This window comes from Nilaparvata lugens, chromosome 4 (genome assembly GCF_014356525.2).
Source record: "Nilaparvata lugens isolate BPH chromosome 4, ASM1435652v1, whole genome shotgun sequence".
Lineage (NCBI taxonomy): Eukaryota > Metazoa > Arthropoda > Insecta > Hemiptera > Delphacidae > Nilaparvata > Nilaparvata lugens.
The window spans coordinates 53,182,968-53,196,104 of record NC_052507.1 but is presented as its reverse complement, the minus strand read 5'-3'; the positions used below and the strand labels follow the sequence as shown (position 1 = coordinate 53,196,104).

The 13,137-nt window shown below is 34.8% G+C and overlaps 1 protein-coding gene across 2 annotated transcripts in view; it reads right to left on the bottom strand.

The window, feature by feature from the left end:
• Positions 1 to 1,262: 1,262 nt before the first annotated feature.
• The window catches only part of LOC111044390 (cytoplasmic aconitate hydratase), a 92,307-nt gene continuing 80,432 nt past the window's right edge, over positions 1,263 to 13,137 (bottom strand). Inside the window, exons 16-17 of one of the 2 annotated variants that reach the window (XM_039425822.1) lie at positions 9,697 to 9,819; positions 1,263 to 4,281 (exon numbers count right to left, since the gene is read on the bottom strand). In XM_039425822.1, coding sequence (XP_039281756.1) covers positions 3,982 to 4,281; positions 9,697 to 9,819 — 423 coding nt within the window. In that variant the 3' untranslated portion in view covers positions 1,263 to 3,981. The remainder of the gene's footprint in view (positions 4,282 to 9,696; positions 9,820 to 13,137) is intronic. The other variant, XM_039425823.1, reaches the window with a different exon arrangement.

Here is a 13,137-nt window from a genome sequence, read left to right as displayed (position 1 = left end):
ATTGTTTTAATAATGTTATCTACTTATCTAGGTCTAGGTTTCTAACTAGGTGTACGAAGTCTGAACTGACCATGGAAGAAAGAAAATAGGTTTGAGCACCTTATAGACCAGTCACTATATACATTGATGCTTGCAATATGTATTGCAGTTCTCATTTTCTAATATATTGTTTGGATACAAAAGAGAAGTCCAGAATCAATTTTTGCAGGCAAAATTTCCTTGTTAAGGTGCGTACAGATTTACGCGCCGCAAACATGAGCAATTCACTTTTAACCAGCTGATTATATCTGTAAAAGTGAATTGCTCATGTTCGCGGCGCGTAAATCTGTACGCACCTTTAGAGATACAGAGTGGCCCAAAAGCCTTCGTATTTGACGATTATTATGAAGCCAGTTCATGTATTGAAAAACCCTTAAACGGTCAAGTTACATCTCATGAAACTAGCTTCTGATCACTATAATATGCTAATGAACTCTTGAGAACAATTTGAAATAACAAGATGAATCATGAAGAAAATAGTACCTATAAAAATTCGGAATTATTGAAAAATGAAATGTCGTGACAAACTGTCTAATATGGTAGAATAAATGAGTTGCACTAATAAAATGAGATGTGAGTGGACAGGTGAAATACTTTCATCACTATTAATTTAGTTAAGAACATTATTAAGTAAAGAAAACAGGTAAATTATTTTATACTGCAATAAAATAAAAAAATCTTATGTAACTTCAGTAGGTACGGTACTTGATAGGTCTAATGATTATTGTTCCAATATATTATTATAAATGAAAATATAAATGTGAGTACCCTTTTAAATTATTTCGCCACGACATGTTTCAGCAGCTACTAATGTCATTTTCAATTGGCAATAAAACAAAACATAATTCCAATATATTTTATAAAAAGCATAGCTTGCGTCGTTATGCAGTAGCAATTGTGTCGTACATGAAACAGGGACATTATTTAGTAGCGGTTCTAGCTGCTATGGGAGCGCGGAATTGGAATGCACGGAACTCAAATGTACATAGCATTTCCAAATCCCTGTTCCCGCGACAGCTTGAGGAAGCTTATTGATGCTACTATTGTCCCTGTGTGCAGGCTACTTTTATTTATCCTTTTTTATCCTTTAGACCTTTATTTCTTGAGGACACCAGACAAGGCCACCATTGGTGTCTGTGTGTAAATCAAGCTGGGATACCAAGCAAGCATGGATTTTTTCATACACATTTATTGACATAGGAAAACAGGATGAACATTTTTCATTATTTATAAAAATACAATTATTTATTCAACAATACAAACAAAATGTTCTATTACAAGAATATTGCGTTAAAAAGGCTTATGCGTACACATTTCAATAGACATAAATTTAATAACAATCACCAAATAATATATTTCGCTAACAATAATAGATAATATTCAACAAATCCCTATTACAATTATTATCTCAATAACATAATATTTCAAAGCTAAATGAAAAACCAACAAATAACTCCAGTCTCTTAAGCAAAACAGCTTTTAATTATAACTTTGTTACACCATAGAGAGAGCATAGCTACTACCGTATTCTATTCTAGTCTTATATTCTACGGTTACAGTAAAAGGATATTGTTTCAAATTAAAATCCATGTTGAGAGATTATTGTTTTACTAGAACTTTAAAAAAAAAACTTTTAAATCTAGTATTAGTTAAAAAATGTTCGATTGTTGTATTTCCTTATTCTCATATAGTTTCCTAAATGTTGATTTCACAATATTGGTCTATATTCACAATCTCTCGACCACTTATGTACGGTAGGTACTGTAGTTGTGTGGTTCAAACAATGGTGTTGTATTTTCATTTTAAATAAGTAGGCCTAAAACATTTTTGTCAAAGTTTAATAGAAGTATATAAAATTGTCTATAAATTATTATCTATAATTTCTCAGTTTGAGCTTCCTAATCAAGTACAAAAATGCATTTAGATTTATATTTCTCCTTCCTATAAATAAAATTGTGGGGTATATTTTTAACAGATTAACTTTCTGACTATTCAGCTAAAACTAAAGTAATGCTTGTATTTGTACCACCTACTATACAGAACAATTCTATTTTTAGTTTGAACTTTCCAATAAAGTGGGAAGCTTCTCAGATTGAGTTTTCCTCTCCCTTTAAATTGTAGCATTGAGCTAAATCACTAACTGGAGGTAGCAGTATCTATGGGTAGCCTATAGTAAGATTTTACCAAATTAAGTCAGCTCCTGATTAACATTGGTTTGCTATCCTTGTCCGTAATTAGACAAAGTAAATAGCGCTATCATTTTCTACCTCCGTTCTGTTGCCAAATCATTTATTGGCAATAAAGAAATTTAATTAACTACCAAAATATTTCAACTCAATTATGAAAATATGTTACTAAATCAAGAGAAAACACATTTTCTTGACGAATAGAAATATTTCAGATAGAGTTGATCATTATTAACAAGAATCAACAATAATATCAATTATTGATATTAATATATCAGATAAACTGGAATAACTTGAATCATAGCTATCTAGCCTACTGTAGAAGGCGGTGGTAAAAGAGAATTGACAACTCTGTAGTCCTATAATTATTATTATTATCCAGTTATTATTATTAATAGTTATTATTATTCAGTTATTTATTATTCAGCTCAGTGTATTGAACGCTTTCCCTCGACCAGTGGGTGCTACCTCCAGTTAGTAATCAAGCTCAGCGTATTCTAGTACATTCTCACAATGAAGAAATATAATTATCTTCCTAGCCATATACAGTAGTTGGGAATACCACACTATACTGATATTTTCAAAAATTCTTTGATAAAATATCTGCCATGATGTAATAAAATTCTATTGGAACTTTATTCTATAGAAAATTGAATACTTATTTTAAAAATCTATAAAATGTTCTGTCTTGTTATGTAATAGAATTGTATTGATACGTCTGTCTATTCAATAGAAAATACAATACTATGTGCCAGTTGCACAAAAGCCGGTTAAATTTCAATCGTGATTAATTTAACGAGAACCAATCAAAGAAGACTTCTTCTCGAAAAAGCCTTCTCTGATTAGTTCTCGTGAAATTAATCACCATTAAAATCCTTCTTTTCGAAAAATCCTTCACTGATTCGTTCTGGTGAAATTAATCACGATTGAAACATTTTTTTGTCATACTTACTCAATTGCAGCTGTTTTTCATGCATTGAATCAAGCCGGTAAACAGCTGTTTGCAGAACAAGAAAACATGTGATTTTCATTACAGCATACTATACTGTAAAGAAATGATAATGTTCTCTCTTCAGTCGAGTATGTTAGGACTCTACTAAGTCCTAATAGCATCTGAGTAATTAATATACTAACTCAAATAATTAAAGAACTCATTTAAGGAGTTTCAAGTTATAAGAACTCATCTGAAATCTCATAATTTAGGCCCTTATTATTTTATTTGAGCTCGAAGGGTCTGTCTGTTATGAACTAGGCGCTACGGGCTAGGTCATGTTTATAGAATGCAGTAGCTCGAGCAGCAGCAGGTAATGGTTTCTGTTTCTCAGCAATATTATTCTTTCTCAGATAAGTATGACAAAAAATATTGTACGTAACTTGTACGGTAACGTATTTACCGCATTCGTATGATAATTCTGCCCTCAACTACGTTTCGGGCAGAAACAATCATACTTATGAGGTAAATTATCGTTACCGGACTTGTTACGTAAAGTACTATTTCGAAAAAGCCTTCTCTTATTAGTTCTCGTGAAATTAAGTTGATCACGATTAAAATTAAACATACTTTTGTGGAACCGGACCATTCTATAAATATGTCCATCAACTTTTCAGTTTTTTATATCTATCTATCTATCTAATCAAGTACATACGCTTCTCAGATACAATTTCTTGTTCCTGTGTACATGGTAGGAGCTACTCTCGATAATCAAGTACATACGCTTCTCAGATACAATATCTCGTTCCTGTATAGGAGCTACTCTCAATGAGCCATCTTCCTAACCATATAGTTGAGAATGCCGCCATGCTTATAGTAGGTGAGATCGACCTCGGTGTCAAAGCGGACGACAACCTGGAAGTGTTTGCCGGTGTCGAGGCGGACAGTCAGCTGCTGCTTGGGCTGCAGGTCGCCTGGCAGCTCGATGGTGTAGGTCTCCTGGCCGGTGAGGCCGAGGCTGTCAGCCGTCTCACCCGGCAGGAACTGCAGCGGAATCAGACCCATGCCGACCAGGTTCGACCGGTGGATGCGCTCGTACGACTCGGCGATCACTGCTTTCACACCCTGTACACATCACATCACATCACATGCCTTCATTCATCTAGATTATTACATTTTATGACACACTAGCAAGTATCCCGTGCTCCCCAATTAGTCCAGGCAACGAAGACATAATAGGGGAAAAAAATCATGTATAAGCCAAAATTGGTACAGTTGTAGGGGAAGGCTTCTTAAACAACATACTGAAATTACTGACCGGTGAGGGTGGAGCTAAGGGGGGAGGGGGGTCTAAAGGTGCATTTTTTCGGTTTTTAGTGAATAACTCGAAAACAATGGCCTACAGTAAGAAGGTTGTCATTAGTGAAATTAAAATACGTTAAATTCTCAACAAAAAAGGTCCTATGCCTTTTTCTGATAGGATTAATAATAGTGGAGATATAAAGTGGAGAAAATAGGGAAAAATATTCATTGTACAAAATTACTAAAGTTTACGGTTACAAATTCCACTTATACTACTATAAATAATAATAATAATACTATGTGGAATTTTTAATACAGGTTTGTGCGAGTAATCCTAGTGAAGGTATGGAGGTCTTAAAGTCAAGATAATGTGGCTGTGGAAGGGGGGGAGCAGACGGCTGGAACGTGCTGACGTGCTAACCCCCCACCCCTTCTACCACCATCACCGCCGTGCAATCACGCCAGTGCCTCCCGCCTCCCACCAGGCAGGCGGGAAAAATAAAATAAAAAACCAAATAACATAAAATGAATAAAAAAAAATTACGGCGAAAACTGTATGGTTGTGTTTGATGGTTACACTGATGTCAACAGCACAAAACGAGCAGAGCAGAAGCGAAGAAGGCTCAACATCACCAGAGACTATTGAATAGGTTGGCGAGAAGCTGTTTTTGGCTGCTTACCATGCTCCTGCAAAGCAAGAAAATTTGAACAAACTTTGCTACTCGGCATTTTTGAAAGCATGTCATTTCACTAATGACAACCTTTTTCCTGGAGGCTATAGTTTTTGAGTTATTCACTAAAAACAAAAAAAATGCACCTTTAGATCCCCCTCCCCCCATTAGCTCCACCCCCACCGGTCAGTACTTTTAGTATGTTATTTAAGAAGCCTTCCCCTACAACTGTACCAATTTTGGCTTATACATGATTTTTTTCCCCTATTTGGCATTTCTTTGTCTTCGTTGCCTGGACTAAATGGTCTAATTAAATTCTTGACAGACTGAAAACTTGAGCTACTGAAATCTTGGAGAATTTAAAATAGACCTGTAGCCATCCTCGGTAATAAGAATCTATATGCGAAATTTCAAGTTGATCAGTCCAGTAGTTCAGACGTGAATTTCTTATCCCGTACGTGTATAAGGCACTTCTTTCCTTTATTATATTATAGAAGATTGAATTTTAGATGGATGATTCATTAGAAATTACAGTTAAACAACTGCTGGAATATTATTACAGAATAATGATGATTTCAAATATCCAATGAAAGCTATATATTCAGAAATAGGGAATCTGCTACTGCAAATATTGATCGAGGAACTATTTCATGCTTCAAATATCCTTCTGCTATTTAGTTCTTCGGTCAATATTTGCAGTAGCAGAAGTCCTTAGTTCTATTTTTATAGCTTTTATTGGATATTTGAAATAATTATTATACACTAACATTACATGTTAAATGTTTTTATTAATGTAGATTCAATATACAAGCTATACTCGTAACTGTAGATGATGGTTCAATCACAAAAAAATCAGCTTATCTTGGGTTCAAACAAGGTGAAGGTAGCTGAGAGTGTTGAAATAATGCATGTATCTAAATGTCTCTGCTTCCATCTACCTTCTGCGCTATCTTCGCCGCTCCACTATGTTTTGACCATTATACACTACTGCAATTTCAATCTTTTTCTTTTCACTGAACTAGTCATGTTTTTGTAGCTGCCAGCATGCCGTAATTTTATAATTATTAGGAATACAGCAGCCAGGCATGCGCAGTTGGCTTCCTTCTACCTCCGCCCGCCCCCAGATCATCTCATCAGTCCACTACTGTAACCCTAAACAAACAGTAGAACTTTGTAACTGTAAGTAAAGAAGATGATTATCCTGAGAAGAATTTCGCTGTGGAGAGTAAAAGGCCCTACACATATATGGATTTCACCTGTAGCGGCTTGCGGATTAGCCTGGCTCGGTTCGGCTCGGCCGCAAAACGTGAGTGTGTAGGCGATTTTCTTCCAAGCCGAGCCAGGCCAAATCCGTCCAGGGCTACTGGCGCGGCTCGTCTCTACTCGGGTGAGAATTTGTAGTGTGTAGGCTCTTCCGGCCAGGCGTGTGTAGTTATTAAAAATCTAAATCGCCTAAAAATCGAGATAAGCAAATTTTGATTTCAGGTTCGCATTCAGCGCCCTGGAATTAATAAAATGGTTCGCGGAAACTCAAAAATAGTCAAAGATAAAAACTCCGTGAGCACCTGAATGTTTATTAATGAAGAATTTGGTACAACCTACAATAATAACGGCACTAGTGTATCCCCGAAATTTTCATTACCTGTAGAATAAACTAATTTCAATTTTTTATTCAATAAAAATGATTATTTTTGTCTACTTGTGTGGAATTTTATCAATTTAAGAAAGCTGATATCGAATCAATTTTTTTTTGTCTGTATTTTTACAGGATAAAATTAAGTATGCAACCTTTTTTTAATTAATGAATTGTCGTAGTAATTGAAATCAAGCTGGTTGAGGCTTATTATAATTTGAAGGCTATTACAATATTGAAATAATGTTTACTCAAATAATATAATTGAAGAAAAATTGGAAACTTGTAAAAGTATAGGACAGTCTTTAGATAAAACTTTGAGAAAACATTTGGAAAATATTGAGTACTGCACATATCGTCGGTCCAATGGTAAAGTCGCGAAACTGCAAAATCCTGTTTTTTCAGGAGAGCAAAAAGTAACTTGAGATCTGCCTATAAAATCGAGTTTTTTCCCATGAAATCTAATTTTATGGCTATGTGTTATTGATTATTGTTATTTATTGTTGGTGAACTCAAAATCTAAAAATTATTCTATTTTTATATTGAAAAAGCAGATTCGTTACTTTACCATGGTCAGATTTTTGTTAAAGAACAAAACATTTTTGCGAATGTGATAATGGAGTGAATGAAAAAAATGACTTTAATGATAGTATTAATCATTCAATCAACAAAATCAATGTTTAAGAACGTAATGTTATGATACTATAGTAGAAATTTGAAGAAATGTCGTTTTTTTACATGTTCTGACTATCAATTGTCACTATCTGACTCTTCAAAATCAGGTTCGGTGAGGGCATCACGAACTGAATTTGAGTTTGGCAAATTATTGTAGTAAGTGTGGTACGCTCTTGGAATAACAAGATTTTTGCATAGCATTTGTAGATCATTAAATTTTGCTGCAGAGATTTCCAGCTTTGATGGGTACATTCTCATGAGCTCTTCAGTAGAAGGACGGCCTCTTTTCTTTTGTAGAATTTTTTTCTTGAAGTTACCTGCATATTCAGATTTTTTGTAAAAAACGTCTGGCTCTTCCTTTCTGAATTGAAGCCAGACAATATTTCAGAATTTGAAGCTTCCTTCCTCTGATTTAATTTTGTAGTTCATTTTATTGAAATTCGAAAAATCATGGAGCAATGTTGTCACTTGAAATGGACTTGGATTGGAACGTGCTGTTCTAATTAATTGTGCCCATCCTTCAGGTGTATACACTGGTACGTGCTTGGATTTTTGTTCAATCTTTGAATGTATTGAGTCACATTCCATCTGGATGTACCCTGTTTCAAAGAACTTATGGTCAATAATCTGCAATGTTTCGTGATCTTTCATAAGTTGGTTGCACATGACAATAAAATTTATGTTTTTTTGCTGTCCTCCACAGCCATCTGACATCATCCTCACATGATTCACTTTTTTTCCATAATAAATTTGTAAATACATGTCGATATTTCGACACTCCCCCTCTTACCTTCTGACTCATCCCACAGATAACACATTACATCAGCACTTCTCAGATTATATACACATAGATTATATACAGCAAGTTTTCTCACATAAAAAATTGGACCAGCTGCTCCTTTAGGAGTATTAAGAACAGCTTCTAAATCAAAATTGAATGACAGTGTTGTAGGATCGTTTTTGGCTGCTTCCTTGTCTTCATCTCTACACTGACGAGCAAGTTCTTTCCTTTGCATTTGTGAGAGATAAGCCTCTTCATTCGAGTTTCCACTTTTTTCTTTATTCGCAACACAAATTTTGAATAACTCAATTTGATGCTTTGCTGTTCGAAAATAATTATTCAAATTGAAAATCAGACATCAAATACACTCATCACTTATAACATAACAATCGATAAACGTAATCACTCATAATCCCGGGAATAATTAACACAGTGTTGCCAATGTTGAGAATTATTGAAATTTATCATTCATTGAAATCTTCTAAGGATTGATTTAAGTGTAAGTTATAGGCTATTGAAACAAATAATAATATTATTGGTTGATAAATTATCATGCAATTAAAATTTGTAAATGAGTATTTTATTCCATTTTGCACCACAGTGCACGGCGAATGTGCGCTTTCGCGAGTATACTACAGTAACTTTGTGGAAAGTGACCGCAATAAACTAACGAAACTTGTCATTCGCGAGTTTACTGGAGTGAAAAAAATCAAGAAAGCATCAGTTTCGCTAGTTTACATTTCAAATTGTACAGGAATGGGAGAAGATACAGATTCACGAGTTTGCCATGGTGAACTAGACACTAAAAGCAGATGATTCCACCAGAAAACTCATTTTTGCAAAATTGTTAGTTTCGCGAGTTTACCAGTGGACCGACGATATAGGTGGCTTAATATCCAATAAAACCATAACTTTTTCAATTTTGATTATTTTAGAGAGCCGCGAGTGATTTGACTAATTTGGAGGCGCTCAATCCAAATCTAAAATTAAATTCCTCTATCTCCATTACTGGACGATTTAGATTTTGGTGGACTTGAAAAGTACGGCCAGCGGGACTCGCGTTGCTAACAACAAGTGTGTAATGATTTTGCACCGAGCCGTTCAAGGACACAGGTGAAAACCCCATTGAAATTTCAAAATTTCATGTGAAAAATGTGTTAACTAGAGGATTTTGTTATTTTATGATTCAACTGTATAAGTATTGTTTGGTCTAGATAGGAGGATTTTGATATTAGAAATAGAGAAAACGGATAAAATTTGATGTTACAATTAAAAGTTTAAAGAAATGAACAAAACATAGACATCTTCAAGTTCAAAGAAGATCTGCGAAGCCCCTATTAGATGTCTGTAACAGTTGAAATTGAAGAGTATCGATACATCTCAAACAGAAATTGCCTAGATTATCACTCAGTGACCAATAAACAGTATTGAATTGAATAATAGGTTTTGTTTGATGTGTTGTAAAGGTGTTAACTTACCAATAGGAGAGGTCCCTTGGCGGCCCAGTCCCTGGAGGAGCCACTGCCATACTCCTTACCCACAATCAGAATCAAAGGAGTGTTGGTCGCTTGGTAGCGCTGTGCTGCGTCGAACACATCCAACTGAAACAAATTAACAAATTCAATAGAATTAATATTCCAACTTGAAAATTTGGCCTATTAAATATTATAAAATTTGACTATGCAGAGTGGCCTTGAAAATATTGACCCTGTTCCAGTGTACTAGCATAATATTTTACAAGTGGAAACGATAAAACATTGTCATTAGAAAAAAATGAATTCAGAATTTTTTAAAATATCTAAATTTGTGAGAGAAATAGTACAAGGAGTATCCTTAGTTTTTCTCTCCTGATCAGTGCTTCATTGTAAAAAGTATAAAGAAATAAAGTAGTTAAATACTCTTGACTCTTGAAACTCATATGACCCAAATAGCCAGTTTAATTTGAAAATAACTCAATAAACTTAGAAATCACTTCCAAATTTAATAAAATATCACAATTATAACCAATCATTAGTTACTAAGTTCTAAATCATTGGTAAATATTTTCATGAAATCTATTTTTGATAGAAAATGTTAATCCATTTGAAAGAAAAAGGAAAAAAATATTTGTAATATGAGGAAAATGTGTTATACACTTGGTAAGGCAATAATGTTTTACAATTTAATGAATATGATATACAGGGTGTTTCAGAAGTAGTGTCGAGAATTTTAGGGTATTGTACCTGGATGCTAGGAGACTACAAATGTCATATTTGAAGTGTCCAAAACTCAGCGGTTATCCTTATAGCTGCCATTTTGTTTTTTTTCACTTAAAAATTTTTATCTCAAGAGCGAAATGTTGTATTGATCTGAAATTTGGCATGAATATTTATGCTATAAAGACTCAACTATAAAAAATAAAAAAAAAATTTTTCGTTGAAATTTTTCAAAATGGCGGCCATTTTAAATGTTTGATGGCGAATATCTCGAAAACCGTCCATTTACAGAAAATTTACAAGAGACAAAAAAGTTAGCAAATGTTTTCACGATTCCAATGATACCTAATTTATTAAGATTGGTCGAAGAATAACAGAGAAATTAATTTTTTTCGTACTGCATGCATGACCACTTTTCACCATTTAAAGATCAATATTAATTTTTTTTATAATTTCATGAAAACCGTTCTTATTACAGAAATATACAAGAATAACTTTCCTCCAAATTTTATTTTACATTGAAAAATATTAATTTCACTCAAATCGGTTCACTGATACTAATGCAGCAATTGCTCAAAATGCCGTCCTTCAACTTGATTACACAGTCTGCACCTTTCAATCATGGACCGTCGAACTGCTATAAAAGCATTTTCATCATCTTGAATGGCACCTGCTGCAGCAACCACTCTTGCCACAAGGTCTTCTTCGTTTTCTACTGGCGTGCTGTAAACAAGGTCTTTCATATGGCCCCAGAAAAAAAATCTAAAGGGTTGAGGTCAGGTGAACGTGCGGGCCACGGTACTGGTCCACCCCGCCCAATCCACCGCTGACGATAGGTCATGTTCAGAAAGTCCGTAACAACATTTCCGAAATGAGCAGGGGCACCATCATGTTGAAACCAAATATTATATCTGTTTGCAAGAGGCACATCTTCCAAAAGTTCTGGTAGTATGTCTCTTAAAAAAGTAATGTACGTGGGAGAATTCAGACGATTAGGAAGAATGTATGGTCCAATCACGCGATTACCTAAGATACCCGTCCAAACATTCAGCGAAAATCTATGCTGATAACCACGCACTTTGACCTCATGAGGATTGTCTAAGGCCCAGACGTGACTGTTGCGAGAGTTGAAGATTCCTTCTCTTGTAAAGCTGGACTCATCGGTAAATAACACATTTTCTAGAAAATTTGGTTGGATAATGTCTTGCTGAAGAAACCAACGGGCACAGTTTACTCTTGGCTCATAGTCGCGTTCAACCAATGAGTGAACTTTTTGAAAGCGGAAGGGGTGAAGTCTTTCCTTGTTTAGTACACGCCACACAGAAGAAGCACTTGAATTGATTTGCTTTGCAACTGCTCTCGTACTCGTTCTAGGATTGAAATCGCATTTCTGCAATACTTCCTCTTCAAAAGCAACATTTCGAACTGCTCGAGGCCTACCAGCAATTACCCTGTTCCGTTCAAATGAACCAACTTCTCTCAGCCGATTGTGAGTTCTTGTGAACACCTTGTCGGAAGGGAGACGGCGGTTTGGAAATGCAGCTGCATACATTCTTCTTGCTTCGGTCGCATTGCCAAGAGCTGCTCCATACATGAAGTGAATATCGGTGTACTCCAGCGAACTAAATTCCATTACAATAATTAAATATTTGTGTAGAAGCAACGTAAGAAAATATTGAAACTGGAAATTTAAGATAGAAATAAGACCTAGGAAACGTGAGACTAAGAAATAGGAAGCACTAAATCTGGTTCTTTACTTTTAATGAAACAACAATACTTTTACAAGACAAACATTATCATCTGAAAACCATTGTAAAATCATCTGTTTGCCCATATGGAGCCATACCGAGTTTCAAAGCTTCATCTTAAATACATCTGGAATTAAAAAATTAATATTGATCTTTAAATGGTGAAAAGTGGTCATGCATGCAGTACGAAAAAAAAAATAAATTAGGTATCATTGGAATCGTGAAAAAATTTGCTAACTTTTTTGTCTCTTGTAAATTTTCTGTAAAATGGACGGTTTTCGAGATATTCGCCATCAAAAATTTAAAATGGCCGCCATTTTGAAAAATTTCAACGAAAAATTTTTTTTTTATTTTTTATAGTTGAGTCTTTATAGCATAAATATTCATGCCAAATTTCAGATCAATACAACATTTCGTTCTTGAGATAAAAATTTTTAAGTGAAAAAAACAAAATGGCAGCTATAAGGATAACCGCTGAGTTTTGGACACTTCAAATATGACATTTGTAGTCTCCTAGCATCCAGGTAAAATACCCTAAAATTCTCGACACTACTTCTGAAACACCCTGTATATTGTATTTTGGCTAAGGCATATTATACGGTGTCTCATATTCAATTACTCCGTAAACTGGAAAGAGTTGGGATTAGAGGAACCCCATAAAATTATTCGAGAGCTACCTCTCAAATAGGGTGCAAATTTTAACTCTCAATAATGAGAACGACGTTAGTAGGATGCCACTTTCCGGGTACGGCCTAGGCCTACCCCAGGGTACAGTACTATCGCCTATTTTATTCCTGGTCTACGTAAATGAGGTACTGAAATTGGAGCTAAATGATGGGGAGATTTATTCTTTTGCTGATGACACTCTGCATTGTTATCTGGGGGCAATACATGGCATAAAGTTCATGAAGCCGCCACAAAAGGCTTCTCCACATTAAAGAGATGGCTGAACATCAATTCCCTTACTCTCAATATA